General features: G+C 36.0%; 1 protein-coding gene across 3 annotated transcripts in view; it reads right to left on the reverse strand.

The window, feature by feature from the left end:
• The window catches only part of LOC5566151 (PDZ and LIM domain protein 7), a 123,547-nt gene extending 101,500 nt beyond the window's left edge, over window positions 1–22,047 (reverse strand). The window contains exons 1-2 of one of the 3 annotated variants that reach the window (XM_021843523.1): window positions 21,927–22,047; window positions 21,651–21,845 (exon numbers count right to left, since the gene is read on the reverse strand). In XM_021843523.1, coding sequence (XP_021699215.1) covers window positions 21,651–21,758 — 108 coding nt within the window. In that variant the 5' untranslated portion in view covers window positions 21,759–21,845; window positions 21,927–22,047. Of the gene's footprint in view, window positions 1–21,650; window positions 21,858–21,926 lie in introns of all 3 variants that reach the window. The other 2 variants (XM_021843525.1, XM_021843524.1) reach the window with 2 other exon arrangements.
• Between the last annotated feature and the right edge of the window lie 1,880 nt (window positions 22,048–23,927).

The raw sequence follows: 23,927 nt of genomic DNA on the forward strand, positions 1-23,927 counted from the left end.
CAATATCACGAAGGCATAAATTATGAAACTGTGTTGATTTCCCTTGTTTTGCTGAAAAGTGTTACATTTGTGTCATATTCCTGAGTTTTGCAACTCTCCAAATAAAGTTTATTAACAAAAAACGTTCAAAAGCAGCCCCATTGCTGTCTTGAAGAACACATTTTTACGCTATTAGGCATTTTGTTTTTTATTGATTCGTCTGACATTATTACGTACATATACATCTAAGATATACACAAGTTATATCGAAATATATCCACTATTCTTACAGTTGGATTTATAAAAGTTGAAGAATATCGAAATAGTGTCAAAAGAAGCCTGATGATAATTTAAGTTTTAGGTTGTCATTGAACATCCATCTCTTACGAGGATTGATTGTATTTTTAAATTTCGTTCCAATATTTATAATACAATACAAATTGTCATTATTTTAACCCTAAGAAGAAACGGATTTATCTGCTTTGTTCCTATTCCAAACATCATTCATATTCATAAATTCATAAATCAGTATTCATAAATTTATAAATCAGTGAAAAATGAAAAAAAAAAAAAAATTGAAAAATATTTTAAGTATTTACGCATGATCATATTATCATTTTCAAAACAATATTTAAAATTAAATTATGAGAGTTCAAATCAAATTGATGGACTAACTTTCAATGAAATCAAAAATAATAAAACTATATCAATTCTCATTGACGGTTCTTATACGTGATTGGTTGTACGTTCTGAACAGCCATTTAAGAATGAACAGAAGAGCACACATTGTAGGTAAGACAATTCCACTTGAAGATGACTGGTGAGAATGATATTCTCACGGAAGACCTCCCCAAGAAAGCGTTGGGGATTGTTGTTTCTGGTGGCTACTGAAATTCTGTATAGCAGCGCTGAGGTGATATCATATATAATGGTGACTCTGGCGTTGATGGTGTTGTAAAGTAATCGGAATACGCCAAGTTGACCTATATTTAGCAAATAGTCGGTCGTTGTGCGGATTGTCGCGAGTCTCGCACGTATATATTGTATTGATTTGATCTTAAAGCATCCGGTACATATTGTAATTAGGTGTAGGGTAGATGTACCAATAGTGGAGGTACTAAGCGCGATTGAACTTCATTTAACCGCCATAATTCAAGAAGCACAATTAATGCACATGTTGATGTTGTAACGGGAAGTAACGACCATTGACTTAATGAGAAAAATGATTTCATCGTAGTAATCCACGGCATGTCAGTGAAAAATAATACCTCCACTATTGGTACACTGTTCCTTTAGTTGCGGTATATTTTTAATTTGTGTTCCTATAGTTGCGGTATCCGTTGTTTTCTTATGGGATCCTCCACTATAGGAACACTTTACCGTAACTATTGGTACAAGCAAGAACAGTTTTAGCTAATTTAGTGATTTTTCATCAGTTTTCAGACAATTTTGACGTTCTTTTCAACTATTCCGTATCAACAAGCCAATACGTCGATTGGCAGTGTCGTTTCTGTGGCTAATGCAATAAAATCAGTGAAAACGCAGCGAAACGCAACTACCGCAACTATAGGAACACCCACAACTAAGGGAACACTTACCCTATGTACTAGTTTGTTCATTTATATCCTCCGGTGTTGTTTTACTTCTCTTTATTTTTTTTAAATTCTCTATGACTTACTCACGACTCTATGACACTACCCCGAACGCCACTACCCCGAACGCCATTACCCCGAAAGCCATTACCCCGAATGGGTAATTACCTCGAACGCCACTACCCCGAATGGGTCACTACCCCGAACGCTATTACCCCGAACGCCATTACCCCGAATGCATGACATTTTGAGACTTATTCTAGTTAGAGAGTGGGTGGATAATTGTACGATTCCTTATGAGTATTTAACGAGTTTGGCTCAACAATGTAGATTTCAAGTATTAGAAGAGAAAAAAGCAGCTAGTCTTTCAACAAATAATTTTTACATACTAAGTTTTGTTTGGATTTGTCCTCTAATTTTGGTGAGATTCTTACAGCCACATTACAATACTCTGAAGAACAGCCTTTTTTGAAAAGAAGGGAGAATTTGTTATGAAAAGGATAGCTAGCGTAGGTGTACCAGTTATGGACATAATGGTTCCCTATTTCGCCATACACTTCTTCTTCTTTCTGGCATTACGTCCCCACTGGGACAGAGCCTGCTTCTCAGCTTAGTGTTCTTATGAGCACTTCCACAGTTATTAACTGAGAGCTTACTGTGCCAATGACCATTTTTGCATGCGTATATCGTGTGGCAGGTACGAAGATACTTTATGCCCTGGGAAGCGAGAAAATTTCCAACCCGAAAAGATCCTCGACCGGTGGGATTCGAACCCACGACCCTCAGCTTGGTCTTGCTGAATAGCTGCGCGTTTACCGCTACGGCTGTCTGGGCCGCCATACACGATAATTTGATTATCTTAAAATTTTGAATCTTTTTGTGTTTAAGTAGTTTCATATCAAATATATCTTGATGTTAAAAAATTTGAAAATATTCCTAACATGAAAGTTTTCAAGATAACATAAATGGCCAAATAGGAAACCACTATAGCCATAATTGCTACTTTTTTCCTATAATATGCACAAAACTAGGAAGTAGTAAAGTCTTTCATTGGATGTAGGTATCCTCTTTCCTTCTATTTTTGAAGGTGTCGGGCTACTAGCATTAAGATTTTCTTAAAGATTTTGTTTTGTAAACGATGGTGATGGAAGATCACCCTGAGATAGGCGCTGCAAGTGTTGCTCTATGGAACCCGCTTAAAGACCAACCTGATAGATAACCGTTCCGCTATGGTAAGAAAACGTTAATACACTTCAAAAATGGCGGTCTCTGATTGCCGCTACAGTAAAAACTTTCGTTGGTTTGTGGGACCATTAATTCGAATTTCTGTTGTCTCTCACAAAACATTTTTTTTATTCAAGATTTATGAAGAATCGATGATGGCAGAAAAGTGGTGAGCAAATCCATAAGTGACCTGTCTATTTCAATACAAGAAAATAAAAGAAAGGGAAAATTTCTGATTAGAATTATGACAGGATTCACTTTAGTGAATGCCTTTAGGATATATTCCTTTGAAAAAAGCTGTTCTATATGGAAATATTAGCGACTAGCTTATCGAACGAAAACTTGAAAGAACAGCCTATTTAAGAAAGAAGGGCAAATTTCTGGAGAAATATTTGCAGCTATGACGTGAATGATCACTGTAACAACGTGATGCTATGGCACAATATATATTTGTTAAGAACAAAAAATGAAATATGAACATCACCAAGAAGTCCAAATACCGGTGATCACGAAGCTGTTCAGCAAGACCACATTGTGGGTTATTAGTTCGAATTACAGCCCATACACAATATGTAGAACTCCCATACAAGAAATGGTACGAGGAGGTGGGTAGGCGTCAAAAATGGCAATTTTTGGCGTTATGAAATTTGTGAATGAACCCTTGAACTGCGATAGTACCCACTGAGCAAAGAAACAGGCACTATCTGAGAAGAAGATAGTTGCCAACAAGATATTTCGAAAGAATATTTGACATATAAAAGTAGGAAAAATATATGATGAACATTTTACCGACGATTTTTACGCGCTATTAATTACCAGTTTTCATTAGAGACGCATTTTTGCTCGCAAAACAAGATACTGAACTGTATCTCATACCATTCGGGGTAATGGCTCATTCGGGGTAGTGGCGTTCGGGGTAATGACTCATTCGGGGTAATGGCTTTCGGGGTAGTGGCGATCGGGGTAATGGCGTTCGGGGTAATGACCCATTCGGGGTAGTGGCGTTCGGGGTAGTGGCGTTCGGGGTAATGGCGTTCGGGGTAATGGGATGGAGCCCTTACTCACATTTAGGATAAATCTTGAGAAGGTGTTACTTGAGGTTATCAAAACGATATCAATGGTAAGATTTGTTTTTGGTGCAATTTTCGGAAGAAGAATAGAAAATTTGGCATAGTTGTTTAGCTAGGCAAGAATACCTGACCAAATACCGAATCTACCCTTGATCCATCGAACATTTTTCAAAATTCTATCTAAACTTTGTTTGAGTGTTTATGCAAGTTTCGCGCTTTTATTCATGTTCCGTTGAGAATACCACAAAATAATACTGGCAACCTACATGGAGTCACAAATCAACCCAATTTTGACTTCTTCTGACTCAATTTGGCTTTTCCGTGGGATCATAAGGTAGCGTAACTAGGAGCAAGTGTGCCACCTTAAGCAAATTGTTCTCTTACTTTGCCTAAAGCTTATAAAATCCACCAATTTTGCCTCATGATGTTAGTTTCACATCTTTTCATAACCACTGTGCCATTTACAAAGAAAATATCTTCAAAAAGTATTAGTTTTGGAGCTTCTCAAATATCATCCAAAATAACCTATTTTTCGACACTCATGGGGCATGTGTGCCACCCATATGGGGCAAGACGCCACCGAATGAACATCGCATGTAATTCTACTTGTAATTAAATTTTCTTAATTTCCTATTAATATTACTTACAAAGCAGACGCTAATCGATAGTTTAAAAATAATTTTTAGTTTACCTTAATAGGAGGATTCTTTATAACAAGGTTTAAAACAAGCGTAACTTTCTATTACTCAATTCGATTAACTAAAATAGTTAGTTTTTTCTCCATTCTATATAATATATGTATTACGGCGAATATGTATAATAAGGACTGTTCATTTTATAAAGTGCCCAACTAACATTTAGTGCAAATGTAAACATGCTCTAGGCCCTCTTTATACGGCTTTATGCTGAGTAAAGGCGCTGTACATACGAACGAAAGCTTCTATGCGATCCTTTTACCAACAAATCTGGCGAATCTACTCAGCTACTTTTAAGCTGTGTTGGCAGCTCTTATTCATACCGATCATTGCTCTATCTCGACAGTTATACGATAAGTAGCTGTGTAACATCTTCGGAAGGCGCTTTCTCAACCATTTCGCAACTGTTGAATAATTATTATACAGCTTCGCTGTATTATCGATTAAATATTATTTTCAAGCTGTTTCACAGCTTCCGGAATTCATATCATAAGTATCTGAATTTAATGTTCCCAACGTTACCTGCCACCGCTTGGAATCGAACTCACGATCTCTGCATCCACAAGTCTCGACGCTGTCCTTGTTGCCACCACAGTCTATATCTAAAAGCAAAGAAAACACACCGTTTTGTTCTACATCGAAAACGGTTCACACAATATTTTATCATGATCGTAAAAGATGCCATAGCCGCGCTTACACCACTTCATCAGGCTGTAAAAGGGTGCGAAACGTCAAAAGCAATGTTTACATCCAACAAGCTGAGTAGATGCGTCACAAGTTGTTGTTTTACAGCATATTGCTGTATGCTCGCTGTATAACTAACGACAAAGCGCTTCTTAAATATATATTGAGCAGCATAACAAATCATATTGTATAGAAGCAGCCGGATGGATGATAGCGAGTTTTATTTCACATCATTAGGTTGCTATCTTTTACGGTGTTGAGTTTTTCTCATTTTTATGAACAAATTGTTTGTTTGTATCTTTTACTATATTACTAAAGATAAAGCTTTAAAAAATCTATTATATTCCACCATTCTCTGACATTAGGTAACTTAGTGATTTATTCATTTATGGTCAAATTTGTTGATACACCATCCTTTCACTCCCAGCAAAAGAGAAAAGTAAAAAGCGTTTTCAAAATTGGTTTAGATTACTAAAGAAACTATATTTGTGAAAAATAAAATCGATTTTATTAGGGGGAGATCCCCCAGTGCCGGACAGCACCCAATACCGGACAAAGTCGAAGCATTGAGAAATCATGGTCCAATCAAGATGGTGTATTAGTAGAAAAGAAAGCTATTATGTAGACTAATTTTTGCGTAGAATAACACATCCTTGAAATACGCATGCCTTTTTAAAAAAGTAGAAAAGATTGAAAATCTTTAAAAAAAAATACGTATCCTCTTAATTTTGAGCCTATTTAGTAATTATTTTGAATATGAAAAAATACTTTGGATCACGCAAGCATGATCGAAAATAATCCTTATTTCATAGTATGAATGTATTTTGTATCATAATTGAACTAAATATGGAAAAATTACAATTTTCGATAAGCACCTCCTGTCCCTCAGTTTCGGACAGCTTGATTTGTTCTATGATATCTTTGTGATAATTGCGTCAGTGTCTCAAAATACTTTCATTTTTCATGGGTTCCGTCGATCATGGTATCAAACATGCAATAAAATTAAGAAGAATAAACATTCAGAACAACATCGTAAAATGTGCTATTTTTCATCATATATGGAAGTGGTTTTTGATAGGCATCTTGCAAACTAAGAAAAACTCAAATTATTCTTGTACATGTTTCAAATGCATTGAATTGGTAATTATAAACTATTCCTATAGTGTACACATTCAATGATGTTCAAATTTGCAGAATTCGAGGCATTTCCAGATCGTGTCCGGTAATGGGTGCCACCTTTCAAGATCTATCAATTTGGTACTAAAATACATCATCAAAATGCAATGTCAAAATTCATATTTATATTTTCAAATTTATTTTTCTACACTATAAAAATGATAAAATTTATCATAAATGGCTAACACAAGCCCATAAAATTAATATTTTTCGAATTATGAATTAAGTGGCTTAAGTGTCCGGTACTGGGGGATCTTCCCCTACAGTTATTTTTTTATTAACACTATATTAGCACTTCCGTCAGGACGAACTTTTAACCAAAAAAGTCTAATCATAGCAGTTCCTTTCAAATTTTAAATATTTTCCTCTATAAAATATAGGGGAAAATGATTTTATGATATCTGTAAAATTGTTGCTCGAAAAATTACTTGATTTTTTCCATCAGGCTTCTGATTGATGATGCTTTTTAAAAACAAGCCTTTTATGAAATGAAAAAATATAAATTGTCGAATTTTCCAGCCAATTTCTAACAATCATTGATTTTGATGCCTTCCAAAAATCGACCGTTCTAATCGTTGTTCCATATTCGTGTGAAATTTAATTATTTTTGAGATTTTTTATTATCACAACATTGTACAAAACTAGTCGAACGATGTACAGAAAACCGATTGAAATTTCATTGATAAATTAAAAAGTTACAGCATGCACAAAGTGTCCACTTTATAAAATGAACAGTCCTTATTACACTTGATCAGTGTTAAATAACGGTAAAATATTGATGTAGATAGGGGAATTTACGTATTCTCGGCATTCTAAGCCGATGCCGCGCTACTTTTGTAATTTTCTTGGACATCAGCAGACAAATTCCGCATTTGTCTGTTTACATTTATGCGTAGCTCAATCCTCTATCGATTCATACTGACAGACTTGTCAAAATGCTTTTGGAAACGTTTTTACAACGCTGCAAACATCCCTTGTCAGTGTGACTATTGTCGGCAGCCTCATTCACTTCGCCAACTTTCTCATTAGGCATTTAACGGCGAAATTCTCTCTCTTTCACTCTCCAACAAAGCCCGAAGGAGGGAAAGAGAGCGATTTTCTGATGACGTCACCGTGCATTGGGCAATAAGAGCTGCTGGTGGATCTCTTCGGCAGCTCCAAATCAGTCGCATTTTGAGGCGTGTTCATTTGAATTATGACATTTCTGGCGATATTGTTTGTTCAGTCTCGGAAATCTCGTCAGCGGGAAGCGGGCAAAACAAAGAATCATCTGAATGTTTTCATTGATGTGTTTTGATAGAAAAATACTGTGTATTTGGCGTTTGAAATTTGGTTGCCGATAATAGTCGAATGGTGCCGAAGCCGTAAGTCTCCCTTTGTACCGTTTTACTTAATAACCCGAAAAATATGTTATTATTGAATATTTTGAGAAAAAATCACTTAGGGGGCAAAAATGTCAGTTATTCCTCTACAATACTTCAGAAACCACTACTGGTGCCTCATTTATTATTATGATTTTGTTGGTAATGTTTACTTTTTTATAAATTTCACTCCAACAATTTTTGTTTACCAAATAAGTGGCTCACTTGCCCCAATAAGTATAGATTTCAACTAAACTGGATTTCATAAATAAAACTAAATGCGTTTTTCGTTCAAATGCCACAATAACTTACACATTTGAATAGTTTCACAATATACAGTACGTTAGAAAAATCTGTTAACAATTTACCTTTTACCTTTTATAAAAATCCACTCAAATTTGGTTGTCTTTGCAAAAGTCGATGTAAATACGTGAAAAATAGAGCAGTTTTCATCATATTTTGATCATTGTATTGTGAACTATAAGGAAACATATTGTTAAGCTCAAACAGAAAATATATAATGTAGTTTTTATAAAAAGCAGGGGTGTCACACTTGCCCCAAAGTCCGCTAGTTTTCGTTTGACAACTGCGAAGAGAAAACAACTCTTTGCAAAAAAATTTCCCCTGCGTTAGCTTTAGAAGTCTCTGCAGTGGGTTTAAACAACTTAAAGTTAGATATACTCGGAAAAACTCCATTGAACTTCGACGCTGAGTCGGTGCGTTTCTCTCTCAGTTCCTGATAACATTACTGTTGCGAGAGAGGCAAAACAACTAAACCGTGGTTAAAAACTAAATGCAGCATACTCAAATTTGAGTTTAAAGAACTTATTTTTGGGAAGTCCGATTTCTCCGTGTAAAGGATCAGCTATACAGAAGTGGATGCATTGAACAACATGAGAGTAGTTGTGAGCTACGTTGTCGATTTTCAACTTTTAATTTCGGAGCAGTTTACGTGATTTTAAAGATTTTGTTTGTTGTTAAAATAGCGATCAAACTTTCCTTTGCAGCAGAATGTTATAAAGTAGACTGGCTGAAAATTGTGTGCTGTGGCTGAAGAACGTGCTCGAGAAGTGTTGTGAGAGAGTGTTTGTTTGGAAAATTGAAGAAAAAGCAGTGCAGTGCGATAAAAGCTATATTGCATTTTTTCATTTGTATATTGTGAAAAACCTATGCAATTTGGTGGTGTGGTAAGTGATACATTATTTTGCTGACAGTGTTAACTAATTCGCATTGAATCTAAAAATGCCACAAAAAAGTTATTTTTTAAGTCGATTTTTCGATTCTAACGGCTAAAACTGCATTTTCACTTTTGATATTTGCTACATGACGGCAACAAATATCCAGAAGAAAGATGTTGTCGACAATTAATCTTAAAATGTAGTTACTTATAGCTATTAAAAAGCAATTGATCGTGGTATAACCGTTTCGCACTTCGCACGGTTGCAATTTTCTCCTATGTAAAATAAGAAAAACGAATAATTTTCAACCAATTTTTCCTTTTTTATCTTTTTATAAAATAAGGCTGATCAGTTTCAGCTTTTGGAGAATCGAATTGAGAAGGAATATTTGTTTGCTTATTTGTGATGCATCATACAGTTATTGATCGAATCTATACACTTAGAAAAAATGATGTAAATTTGTCAAGTAGATGAAATTTACGTCTTGTGTAATATTAGTTTTTCGTAGTGTGTCTAAATTTTCAAGAATCCATCATCGTTATCACCATCATGATCATTTAAACTTCAAAAGTTGTTTTTTTTCTGTAGAAAACAAATATTTTAAGATAAAAATATGTTCACCGCACTCTTAAAAATTATGTATATTACTGTGGACGTAATTCACATTATGGCTGTTTAACACGTGACTTAAATGATAAAATGACATAAAAATGTGATCCATCCAAATGTAATTTTACATGTAAAAGGACATGGAAGCGATGCCGTTATGGTCGTAAATTGCCGAATAGGATACTATCATATTTTAAATGTGACACGAATTTACGTTTTTTGGCTCGCTTCCTCAATGTACATTAGACTGGCCCTTAAACAAAAAAGTTGTAAAACTTAACGGGGCACCCCCTAGATATGAGCCTTAGGGTAAGAAAAACGCTCTCTTAAAATTACAACTCAATTGGTTGCTCCACCAGCTGGCGCAATCGTTATGAAGTTTGTATGGGATATTCGTCTCAAATATATTGAAAATTGACCCTATGTCACTGTTTCGTTCCGTATACTAATAGTTCGCGTTCAAATAAGCCCAGAGTGACAAATACACTAGTTGATACCCTAATGAACATAATTGCAGAAGGTTGTATCTGGATTCAATCTCATTTTCATTACTTTTTCAGTTGTTGAAAGTTAGGCTTAGATCAGCACTCCCGTACAGTCACTTATATGCATGCGACATGTGCCTCAGCTCGCCCAGCGTCATAGGTGGCTATGATGCGCTTAGTGGTTACCTCCAAGCTATGTTGAAGAAATACAAGCAGTATTGCATGATATACTTCAGATGGTTAAAACACCAATTTTATTAATTTTGATCGTGGTACAATCTTCTACAATATTCTTCGCTATTATATCAAGTAGTGTTTTTGACATTCTGGGTCCAATTGAACGCGATCATCAATTTTCCTGAACCAAACAGTAGATGATGTGCTGTTGCTCATATGTTTGAGCTGAAAATCCCATATTAACTTCAATTCAAATGCGCCAGCTCATGGAACGAACAAATGAGCTGAATTTTTCAAAAAGGCTTCCTCTAACCTCAAGAAATAATCCTGGGGGGTGCCCCGTGGAATCATACAACTTAATTTTTCTCCCATACTGAGCTGGGCCAGTCTAATGTACATCCAAAATACGTAAAATCGCACGATTTTTTGGGAGTGTGTTGTACCGTCAAGCTACCATTCACCGTGCATTTAAGAAAAATTTGCACTTTAAAACATTATATAACTTTTCCAAATAATTTGAAGCGCACTAGAATACCACTACGTAGCGTGCAATTATATAATAATTCAGGGAAAAATCTAAAACTAGTGGTGCATAACAAAAAATGACTCAAAAATTATGTTTGAAAATGTAATGTTAAGGTCGCCTCGTACCGTTCTACGTCACCATTTACCGTGCACACTAGTGCACCATTCACCGTGCGTATAGTTTTCGTCATGATTCAATTTTGTATCTCGAAGAAACGTTGTTGATGGTGCAACTATGTTGCTAGTAGTGTGCGCACTCATTTTTAAGAGTATTCAAATCATCATTTACAATAAAAACCATAAAAAAAAAAATTAAAATTGTCTAAATCATTATTTTTTCATTAAAACCGTTATAGGAGGTTTGACTGTATTGTCCAAATTATTCCATATTCACTCAAAAACTAAATATGAAGTAGTTTAATGACAACATAACAATAAATCTAATATTACCGAATAGTTTCATGCCTTTTACACTAATGCACGGTAAAAGGAACCATTTATATTGAAAAGGGTCAATTTACCGTGCATTTGGGTTTCGACTGAAACAAAATAAAAAATTCTAATTTGCATAAAATCTTATTGCTCATAAGATGAAATACATCTTACCAATAGTATCCACAGTGAAAACTTGTTGAAATTAAAAAAAAATCATACTCTATCGTTAAAATGAAAAAAATATGATTTTTTGGCGTTTCTACTAAGAGTGTTGAAAAATATCATTATCAAACAGAATTCACATGATTTTGACTACATAAACTAGGTTTTTCAAAATGCTTTGTGACAAAACCTACTTCATTTCATCAGTTCTATCTTATTTTGCTGACGAAAGAATAATTTGTGAAAATTGTATGAATATTCTGTACGAATTTGTATATGTGCACGGTAAATGGAGGCCGCACGGTGACTGGTGACTTAACGGTACACTAGAAAATAGTAGATATATTTTCATGACAGGTTAAAATTCATTTAAAATTGAAAAATAAATTTTGCACTCATTATATTGATATAATAGAAAATATTCAAGAATAACAAAGTTGTAATAAGTTTACATAGTCATATTGAACAGTTTTAAAGCGCAAATGACGTAATTCTCCATCACGTTGAATATCGTTACTTTTCAGTAACATAGAACGTTGTTTGAATGCATATAATTTTTTACATCGAGTATTTTGTTTAGCATGGAATTTACGTTATCTATAACATTTTTTTTTGTAGTGCGTAGATCTCAAAGAAGAGGTGATAATTTTTATGGAAGTTTACTTAAAAAATGTGACTAGAATTACGTATTGTTCCATATTACGTATCATGAATGTTGTCCAAGTTTAAAAATTTTCATTGCATATAAATGCTGAACAAAAGTCCACATTATTTATTTTTTAAGGTGAACATTAATTGAATATGTTAACATTGAACATAACATGTTGCCACCCACTATAACACCACTTTTTTAATTAATGGATGTAAGATATTTTTTTTAGGATTTTTTAAAGCATTTTCCCCCCAGAGTAAGACTTTTTTTTGTATGGAAATGAAAAAAAAATGAATACCTCGTAAGAAATCTAAGACACCCCCCTCCCTTCCCCATAACCTCCTACATAATTAATAGACGGTACCGAGAGAGAAACCGATACGAAATTTCTGTACGTCAAGGTGAACCGAGATTCTGCAGTCACGAACTTTCACTGTGAGCCGGAATCATAAACAATGGACAATCATTATAAAATTGATCAAAACATAATTTTGAATTTCATTAAAGGTGACAAAATTTGAATGCACATTCAAAAGTAATGTCTGCATTGATTGTCGTTGTCAAAGTTTGAAAAAAAAATCATATTTCATCACTACCCATGACTACTGTGCCTCCCTCCCAGGCCATGAACCACCCAAACCAGGCTCAGCACAGTGCTCTACGCACGCTGGCCAAATATAAACCATGAACGTTGACAAACAGACGTAACACTTAGAACAAAACGTGATCAAAATCATAGTCACGTAGGCTAAAATCATTGTGTTTGAGTTTGACCGATGAGCCAATAGGTGGTGGTAGTGTGTTAACGTCAAAATCGAACAAAAACAATGTGCGCGCTGCAGGTGGCCTTTCCATATATTAGAATCAACCGTTAACCGGACATTGAACAGAGTGTAACGTCTGTTTGTCTGTGGTATTATGTTAACAACATTACTTGTAATTGTTACATACAAAGGTATTATTGTCGATAAGAATTCTTCAACATATTAAAAAAACTTATGGTAGAAAAATGTTAATACACGGCTAATGGTATGTAGAACGCTTGTAAATTCGGACAAAAAAATATTTCAAGTCAAAAATGCAATAATTTTTGAGTTAAAATATCCGAATTTACTAGCGTTTCACTTACCATTAGCCGCGTATTTACATTTTTCTCCTCTCTTCTTTCCGTCAGAAAGAGTTGCCATCAATAGGTATTTGAATTGTACGGGCAATTATTACAGGGGGAACCGTACCAAAATCGAAACCCATTTTCAAGAAAATCATTAGAACGTTGTTAGATCATCATCATGGAACTTAATGATAGCCAGACTTTTGAACGGTCCATTTAGAAGCAGATTTCCGTAAGATAGGACTATGCGATAAATCTATAGACCCGTCATATTAATTGTGACAGACGATCCACACACTTTTCATTGCTGAAATGATGTTTTATAAGCTTTATTTATACTATTTGTATACACAGGCAACCCAAAAGCAATAATCACATAAGTGACCATTATCCAAGATCTGGACAAATCCTCAAAATAGTATGAGAATAAAAAATACAATACATTTCATTAGAAACGAATTTACGAGGTCTAGCTGTCATGAAACCTAATGATTTTTATGATATGTATGGGCAGTTAATACTTACATAACAGTTCCATTTATAAAGGAAATCTCATATTAAATGGGAGTGTTATACGAGTATGGGCAGTTAACATAACAAATCAATTTATCTTTTAAGCCCAAGCATCAAATTTGACAATATGAAAATGACTCAAAATTATATTTCTTGCATGACAAGGCATCTTATATCAAATGATTGAATACATTCAAAAGGGCACACAGAAATAGGGACGTTGCGCCAGAAAGAAGAAGAAGAAATTGCTTTATCGATTTTTCAGGATGTGTGAAAATAACAGACACGGTGTATTGGCCTCTCCTTAGCTTTCGATTTAAAAAAGGGCCAATATACATCATCTACACTGACGTGAATAGCAAGTCAGTCCCATCTGTAAAAAGTAGGCATTGAGAAAATGGGCTGTGAAGTTTCCAAACTCGTTTTCAATACGAATATTCAAAAAATTCCGGAGGATTCGAACATGTTCCAATCTTAATGAAACTTTCACGACTTGCTTTTCACTACGATATCTTTCTGAGAAAAATATTAAGAATTTCAAAATACGGTTAATTTTTGTGTTACAAAGAGCGGAAATCTGTAGTGCGACTGATATGCGGTTACTTCTCATTATGGGACAATTTGACTTGCTGTTTTTTTCTATTTTTTTCGAACAAATCTTATTATCTCATAAGGGCAGCTTAAAGAGCATTGGAAGGTTTGTTGAAAACTGAACTCAACTCAATTTTGACGAAAATGCAGATGAGACTGACTTGCGATTAACGGCAGTTCAGTCGTAGGCTGCACAACTCTGTAACTTTTTGAAGAAAGCTGTGTTTAGCCATCCTATAACTAGTTGTCGGTAGTAGTAAACAAACGTCAAAATCGAACAAATACGACACAAGCGCCATAAGTGAGCCGTTGGCCAACTATCAAAAATTAGAATTGGGTACTATTTATTGATGGAAACAATGTTAATGAGTGTTACGTCTGTTTGTTTGTGGTATCGGCGTATCCATATCATCCATATTTTAGATTTGTTGCTGGAACAAACTTTTAAGATGGTGGAGAATTTTTTAATTATGCTAAGGATTGCGTAAATTCTACTTGATCGATGATGCACACATGAATTTTGCAATACCGAATTATATTGAAAATAAGATATTTAAATTGAAAAAAACTACTATAATAAAATTATTTTCAAACTAAACGAAAATTATATTCCCCTATTCATTAATCATCTCAATCGAACTGTGCCAAATATAGTTACTCTTGTCGGCATCGACCATTCCAGGGAACGTTCAGTGAATTATTGATTGGACCACACTTGAACGTTTTCCCATTGAAGGTCACTCTTGGACGTGGCACGGGCCAGTGGACGGGGATGAAGTAGATATTTCTCAAGGAAACCGGGTTAATTTTCAATGTCAAACCTGAATACCAACATCAAATGTCTGGATCGATCTGGTTGAAACACTACCAAGGAAAGGGAAGGCGCCCACCATCAGCATCATTGAAATGCCAACATGGCGAAGATGGCGACCGGCCAAAATAGCTAACAGTAGTGCAATGATGATAATTGTGTGTGGAACTGTGTGTGTTCAAGAGGAAATATCGAAAGGAACATATGGTGTTAGATATTGCATGGCACACGACTAATGTGTGAACACATCTGTCTCTTGACGGATGCTTGGAAAGGTCGACCTGAAACTGGAAGACATCGTCTTTCTATCCTCACAAAATGTGGGCATATCCATGCACATCTTGGCGAATACTTGAAATGCTTAAACTGTGACGTAACTCACGGAAGAAAATTCCAGTGTGTGTATGGCACACATGCATTTCCATAAAATCTGCACTGAGTGGAATTTAATTGGAGGAAATTTCATTCCGGGCTGATTTGGAACGATAACAGGAAATCTATGTGGTGCCGTTTTCGGCAACGTATGATGGAAGATTCAATTATTACGACAACGACTTTCCGCCATTACGAACGGAACATCGTCCCAAGTGTCATTTTTACTCATCGTCGTTGATGTCGAGCTGTTAAATAGCGCGCGGTCTGACAGTTTTAAACAACTGGCACTGGGAACTTCGGGAGCGTCCCATTCTCAGATCCCAACAGAACCATACATTGGATCAGGTTAGTCCAGTTTCTTCCGATCGGGATGGATACGTGGAAGGTACCGTAGATTAACCTGTAAGGTCAAATTCCGGTACGTACTGTCCGGTTTTCGGGCTCGGTTATTATTGTATTCGTTTTTGGGACGAATTCATCCCAAAATTAAAATTCAAGAAAAGAACAAGTTCGATTCCAATCGGGCATGGGAAAAGGAACTAGATCGATTGCCAGGACGTCCTTGCCGAAATCCCTTCCAGAAATCAAGTGAATCGAACTGGTTTGTGAAGATGTTGATTTGTATGTCTACCCTTTTCTGGAAGGCGATGTACATTTTACCCTAATTGAATTAAGAAGTGTTTCTGGAATGTGTTTTTTTTTCTCAAGCATGCAATGAAAGTGCACCCTCTTGCAATACATAATAATTTGAAACATTTAGAAGGGTGCGTTGGGTCGCGTGTATCATATGCAAATTAGTCGAAAAAGTTATGCGCTAAAACCTAAACCGCTGTCCTTTCACGTGAGATGGAAAAGGTGAAATCAAATGAAGCTTTTGGTAATGGGAAAGGTAAGGTCTTGTTTGTTGCATACATTTTGGCGATTTTTAATGGACTTGTGTCGACAGCTGATGAAGATCGTATTTGACTTATTCAACACTCGATTCAGTTGCAAAACGTTTGTTAAAAACTTCAAATTCTGTGAAAAAAAATACAGAGGGACAAAATACCATTCTTCAAACCACCTTCTCCCAATATTTCTGACAAAAATTGTTTAGGAACCTAACACTTAATGGGAGGTATGCATTTCAACAGAAAAGTAATCGCCTATCTCAATGCGTGGGATGCCAGATGTTGGGGGCCCAGATAGCCGTAGCGGTAAACGCGCAGCTATTCAGCAAGACCAAGCTGAGGGTCGTGGGTTCGAATCCCACCAGTCGAGGATCTTTTCGGGTTGGAAATTTTCTCGACATCCCAGAGAGTATCTTCGTACCTGCCACACGATATACGCATGCTAAAATGGTCATTGGCAAAGCAAGCTCTCAGTTAATAACTGTGGAAGTGCTCATAAGAACACTAAGCTGAGAAGCAGGCTCTGTCCCAGTGGGGATGAAACGCCCGAAAGAAGAAGAAGATGCGTGGGAAATTTCTTACAAGAAATGCTCAAGGAAAGCATTTTTCTTTGATCGCAGTAAACAGTTTTGCATTTTTCCTGCGTCGTTCAAGTTCTTGTTATGAAGTTTCCGATAAACTTTTCAGACTTGGTTTATTTGCGAATGTGTGAATAATTATTCGTTGAACTGCTTGTTTGGTTTAAAGTAGTGAATGTGACGATAGATTGTAAACTATATTGCGGAATAAAGTGATTTGGTGTAAAAACCAACTAGGGTGGCTGATCCAGTGGTAGTGGTTTTTTTTTCAATGGGGAAATCTGCAAACAGATCCCCTGAGAAGGTAACTCAGGGAATGCGGGGATGACGCACCAACGACGACCCGCTAAAACCAGTCTATGCACTGTGCTTGAGCAATTCTTTTTTTTTCAGTTCAATAGAGTTTTGATGATTTTAGTCATAAAAACCTTAAATTCCACGAGTGAAAATTTACATCAGATGAGAAAACGGAGAGGCGTACTTTGTTTTTGTTTACTTTTCCAGTTTTTGACAGTTCTAGATCGCGCTAGAGTTATCGAAATAGTACCTTAGTCTGAGGATCAAGGATGGTGCTATGTTTTGCATAGATTTATAGCATAATTACCGTAAAACACAAACCTGTTCATATTACTCCCCCTGTTCATTTTACCCACAGTTTCCCTACACATGCAGAAATGGTCATTGGCATAGTAAGCTCTCAGTTAATAACTGTGGAAGTGCTAATAAAAACACTAAGCTGAGAAGCAGACTTTGTCCCAGTGGGGACGTAACGCCAGAAAGAAGAAGAAGAAGACTGGCGTTTATAACCGATCACTAGATTATTTTTCCCTCATATGACATTAGAAGGGAAATTTTTCATTTGAAACAATTCATTGCTGAAGATACGCATTATTTCAGCTTTACGCGAGTTTAAGTGCCCGAGCAAAGTCGAATAACAACCGCATAACATAGTGATAACAAGATGTACATCATGATTTCCTTTTGTTATTTTTTGACTCTTGTTATCAACGAATTTTGAGCTGTCAGAACGAGGTACCACCGACGGGTGAATGACGTCAAATGTTTGTTATCATAACTCGATCTTTATAACTAATTGATAACATAATCAGTTATCAATGAGGGATCAATGGCAGGATAACAAAACTTGTTATCAATGTGTTACAAATGATAACACAATGATATATTTATTTGTTATCTTTAGTATGAACTATTGTTATCACGTTTGTTATGTTGCCTGCTCATTCAACCAAAATGAAAACAAACTATGTTATCGAATGCTTGTTATCGGATAACAAAACTTGTTATTATTTTGCTACCCAACTTTGCTCGGGTGAATACCCCTATTATATATTCATTGGTTTTAAAATTATCATTGATTGAGTTTTACAAATTAAATTCGTCACAGTCCTTATTTTCAGTAAAATTTACCCTCATAATGGGCTTCATGGGCCATGCTTGTAGTAAGATACAACATTTTCAATATTATTGATCTTTGTTTACATGGGTCATCTATGTTGCCCCTTATCAGCTAAATCGAAAATATCATAAAACTTTTTCTAATCATATATGAAACTATCACATATCAAAATACAGTACCGTAAAACGGGGTAGCTTTGATAATTTATTTCGAAGAAAACTTGAATATTTATGCATGCTGTTTCAAAGATTTTTGATTTTTATTTTTAAAACAAGTACTGGCATCCTAGCTATCGATTGCAGTTAATAGATTGCCGAAAGATTTATTTTGAATGGATATATAATTTTTCATATAATCGAAAGTCGGCTTTCTGTTGCGGGGTAACTTTGATAATGGAGCATAAATCAAACAAAATTGAATGAATGGGGCGATATTCAAAACTGAAAAGGCAATAGATGGCTCTTTTTCAGTGTTTATTTTGATCTTAATCGCTAAAAGTTGGCGCCAGTTGCAAAAAGTACAGACAACAACCCTTCGAACATTCAGTTTATCTGTGCTGGCCGCCTAGCGGCGACACTGATGTGTGTATTCTTTCACTGATCGCGTTACGCTAGATTCTCAAATTTCTCAAACTTAAAACACAAGCGCATGGAAGAATGGTAGTCGGTGAACTGTCAAAACGTATGGGAAATAATGAAAAACGTAAATTACTTGCAATTAGGAAACTGGATCAAAAAAATAGTGATTAGAAATCAAGTGTAAAGTGAATACATAACTTTTTGTGTTTAGTTCATCTTCCATTGTGCTTCCTTTGCTTCAGGATTTCGTTTTTACTACCACTGAAAAATAGTCATCTATTGCCTTTTCAGTTTTGAATATCGCCCTATTTCTGACTTAGATTACAAAAATGGTCAGTGTGTAAAAATGGTTCTTGCTAAGAAATTTGAGTCCATATTCAAGTTCTATTATAACTAGGCTGTCAAATACAAGTGACGAACTATTTAAAACTACATCAAATAGTGATTGCAGAACAGGTTGTTTGTAAACGTTTCGAAATTGATAAAGTTGCATCAATTTTCAATATTCGTATATTAAGTCTCAAACGTTCTCGATTCAAATGAAAACAGCTCTGACATGAAGTTTCATACAAATATTCTTTGCTTTTGCTTTCGTTTTGCTTAACTGATTAACAGATATTATCTTATTTCGTTTTATCAAAGATACCCCGTTTTACGCATTATCAAAGTTACCCCGTTTTACGGTATATAGTCTTGAGCGATGGGTTCGATTCCAGTACCTACTTGTTTTAAAAACATAAATCTTGCAACTTTTGAATTTCTGTTTTATTGTCTGTCTTCATTAATTTGATTTTTAACTCTGGGCTAGTTCATCTCGGAACCAACGGTTTTTTTCCCTTTCGATGGAAATCGTCACTATATCTCTTACGCCAGTGACTATCTTGGGGATAGAAGTCGATCCCGGGTCCTCGGCGTGAAAAGCATGTATTCTAATCAGGTCAATTTTATCCCGGATTACGGTAGGTACCTAAGTTGACAAGCAATTATGTTTTCCATGGTTTTTGTTTACTTTCATTCCCTACAATGATGTCAATACATTTAATGTGTTTGATTTGAATCTTTGATTTGATTGGCATAAGAACATTTACACTTAATTTCGTCTATAAAATCAGAATATCAGGGTCCAGATATTCGTAGCGGTAAACGCGCAGCTATTCAGCATGACCATGCTGAGGGTCGTGGGTTTTAATCCCACTAGTCGAGGATCTTTTCGTAAAGCAAATTTTCTCGATTCCCAGGGCATAGAGTATTGCTGTGTGCGTTTGAAATGCAAATATCTTTGCTAGGTTGGCGGTGATATGGATCATGATTGCTAAGTGTCCTCTGATTAGTTTGTGTTACCGCATTTGGAACGCATTCGAGCAAGATTTGCACGTCAAACGCAAACAGCAATATTTTCGTACCTGCCACACGATGTACATATGCAAAAATAGTCAATCGACAAAGAAAGCTCTCAGTTAATAACTGTGGAATTACTCATAAGAACACCAATCTGAGAAGCAGGCTCTATAACAGTTGGAACGTAACGCCAGAAAGAAGAAGAAGAATATCAGAAAAATTAAAAATTGTCAAGAGGTAATAAAATATTAAGATATTATTACTTTATATTATATTTGTTATGCAAATTTGTGTAAAACAATAAAGTGCCGGTAATATCCACGCTTGAAAATTGTACTGTATACATCGATATTACATTAAAGAAGACTTCATTAATGTTTCACGCTCCGTCATCGTAATCATCGTCACCATCGAAACTTCAACAGCAGTTTTTATGTTAAAAACTGAAATTTTTTCGACGAAAATGTGTTCACTGTGTTTCGCTAGGAGAATAGAATACAGTGAACACATTTTCATGTGAACTTTTGATTATGAACGACAAAACTGATTTTAAAAATTGTGAAATTGATGACGGATCCTGCCCCCTTAAGACTATCTAAATCTAAAGCAAATTAATTCTGATTATGTTACTTTTATGAACGAATATCTGATGCCATAATAAATAATTTGTTCTGTCCAAAAATCCGTATATCACATTTGATTACAAAAATCACAAAATTGGCTTGTTGAAGTGATAATTGATTTATTGGAATTTTTCCAAATAATTTCCCTGATACCTCATCAACGATGTTTATATATTTGGCACAACAAAGTCGTATAATCCGCCGATCCGGTAAATCCAATTTTTCAAGTGCAACCCCTATTACTGTGCTACTCAACATCACGTGGCATGGACTGATCATTCCGTTGTGTAGTGCATGAGTTGGTGTATTTTTATAAATAAATTTTAGATCGATCATCTGTTGGCGGCAAGAGGGAAACATTTTGTGAGAAATTTTTCTGACAAATGCTCGTCACGACTGAAGAGGCGCCCAACCGGAACGAACATGGATCATTTGTTTTCACAGTGTGACGCAAATTCGGCCGTAATTGACGAGTTCTGTCGTGTCGCGCTTCAAATATGTAATAATTTTATTTTCATATCGAGCAAATCAATTATTGTACTCAGAATACATCAATAGAAAAAAAAAACAACTCAAATTATTCTGGTTGATCCTGTTCTCAACGATATTGGCAGCGTCCTCAAAACGTAAGGTGTGATTCATAAAAAGCATGTTTAGTTGTCTACCTTGCCATTCACTGTCTTTTCTCCGAACAGATGTCCTTACACATAGAAAACCACCTGTTTTGATCAAATCACTCCCACAGGGAATTTCACCCAGTTTTAGCTTTTCTTCAACACCGCCAAATTTGATATTCTATTTATGCAATCAGTGACACTCACCTCCTCACTGAATGAGACTCGCTTCTTTCTGTATGGTAGATCAAAAGCCCTGGACCTTGGGACTCTCCAAAAAGCGGGACGCTCGTAATATTTCTGTTCGTATTCCATATTTGTTTTTAGCACTTTGCAATCCAAGCGACGAACACAACAGTTCAACAGGTAGTTCTACGGATTAAGGTACAAACGACGACACACCTAAAAATGAAACTAAATTGAACTTGAACTTCTTATGAAGAGCACGGCAAAACGTGTATGTGTGGAGGCATATGAACTAACTTCGTTACGAGATTTGCCTCCGGCTGTAAAAATTTTTGGGGGTCTACCGTTCTCGACACTTACAGTGACACTATTCGACCACGACTTTAACGTTTCGATTCGTGTTTTCCCCGAGAGTCAGCCAAGTTCAACTTGCGCGCGCGTTTTCCCCCCAGAGATGGAAGGGAAAATATTTTTCGTTTAAAATAAATCAGAGTCCGGTTAACGACGCCTGACGATGGACGACGGGTGGTAGGCAACAGAAAACAACGGCGAAATGCCTCATGCGATAATCTTTTCGCCGCGGCGTTTTGGTTTACCATGGTCAGTTTGTTTGTAGAACAGGATGGACGTATGATGCCCTCCGACTTTGCAAATTATACCCAAAATACGCAGGCGCGCGCCTCAAGTGCGGTTTGGAAAAGTTCTCAATGAATTTCGGTAGTAAATATGCGCAAGTCTAATGACGCAGCGTCTTCCATTGAAGCAACCGTAAATGAGGGAAGAAGTGATCTCGCGCATTTGGTTCTGGTTAGTGATCTGTTCCGAATTGAGCTAACATTATTCAATGTGTCAATGCGGTCCTGCGAAAGAAACTGAATCTGCCGAATTGTTGATATTAATTGATTTGTTTACTTCGGATAACCAAAATTTATGACTTGTTGTATAATTGACATGGTGAAAGATTTTTAACTTATCTCTTCGTTTGCCCAAATTTACGGGCCAGTGTTTTACCCAAACATGAAGATGAACGGAATTCTATAACGGTGTTTTGCAAAGTTTTCGGCCTGAGGCTGTTGCCTCTCTGATCTACTAGGGAGCCGGATCCTATTCTTGGCACTTTTGATTCACTTTGGCGGTGGGATTTTTTGAATGCTACTGAGCTAATATTTAGTCACAATATGCGCCATACTGAAGTGCTTCGTATTGCAAAGTATCAGACGATCCGGCCGAGAAAAACGTCCCATGCCAAAGTGAATCATGGAAGTGCCCAAGTAGCTCTGCACCCTATATGGTATCATTTCGGGGAGGATCTAATGCACATTGCACTATAACAGAATTAAGCTTGAGCTTGAGAGAAGCTACTTTTTACAATTTCTTATCGTAATAGGCTGTTTTCATCACGCCAATCTGTCATGAAACGGCCTACTTTCTTGCGCTGAAGTATGCAGTGCGGGAATAGTCATTACGTAACTGAAACCAGTGCTGTAATGGTTTAGTACGCAATGCTTTCTCATTACGCAACTGTTTTGAGTTATGATTCATTACACAACAATTTTTCAGAAATTGTAAAATAATGGTGAATGCAACTCGTTGCAGAACTCGATTTCCACAGCACTCGTCGTAATTATCCTACTCGGCAAACCTCGTAGGATAAATTTAAGACTTGTTCTATAAACTACTGTTTCCTGGCTGACTTTAACAGTGTTACAGGGAACCAGCCTCGACTGGGCTAGCCCTGTGCTACCAACTCTTGGTCAGCACGCCTGAAATTCCTGTCCGCCTGTCTTATTTCGTGATCTTTTGCCTCTAATTTACGATTTCAATGAAATTTTGACACAAATGTATGCAAATGAACCTATTTTGTATTCAATGGCTCAATTTGCATTGTATTATACTGCCGTGAATCGTAAGTAAGTCCCATCTGCATTTTCGTTAAAATTGAGTAGAGTTCAGTTTTCAATATCTCTTCCAATGCTCTTTCAGCTGCACTAATGAAATAAAATGATTTGTTCTGAAAAAATAGGAAAAATTAGCAAGCCAAATTGTCCCATATGTGATTACTATATCAGTCCCACTACAGACTTTCGCACCGTGATACACAAAAATGTAACTTTTTTTGATCATCTCTATATTTTTCTCGGAAAGATATCGTAGTGAAAAGTAAGTTGTGAAAGTTACATTAAGATTGGAACATGTTACAATTCTCTGATTTTTTTTTGAATATTCGTATGAAAAACAAGCTTGCCCGTTTTCTCATTCATTTCGATTCATGGCAGCATACTCCCGGCGAAAAATGTT

Source organism: Aedes aegypti, chromosome 2, assembly GCF_002204515.2.
Source record: "Aedes aegypti strain LVP_AGWG chromosome 2, AaegL5.0 Primary Assembly, whole genome shotgun sequence".
Taxonomy (NCBI): Eukaryota; Metazoa; Arthropoda; class Insecta; order Diptera; family Culicidae; genus Aedes; species Aedes aegypti.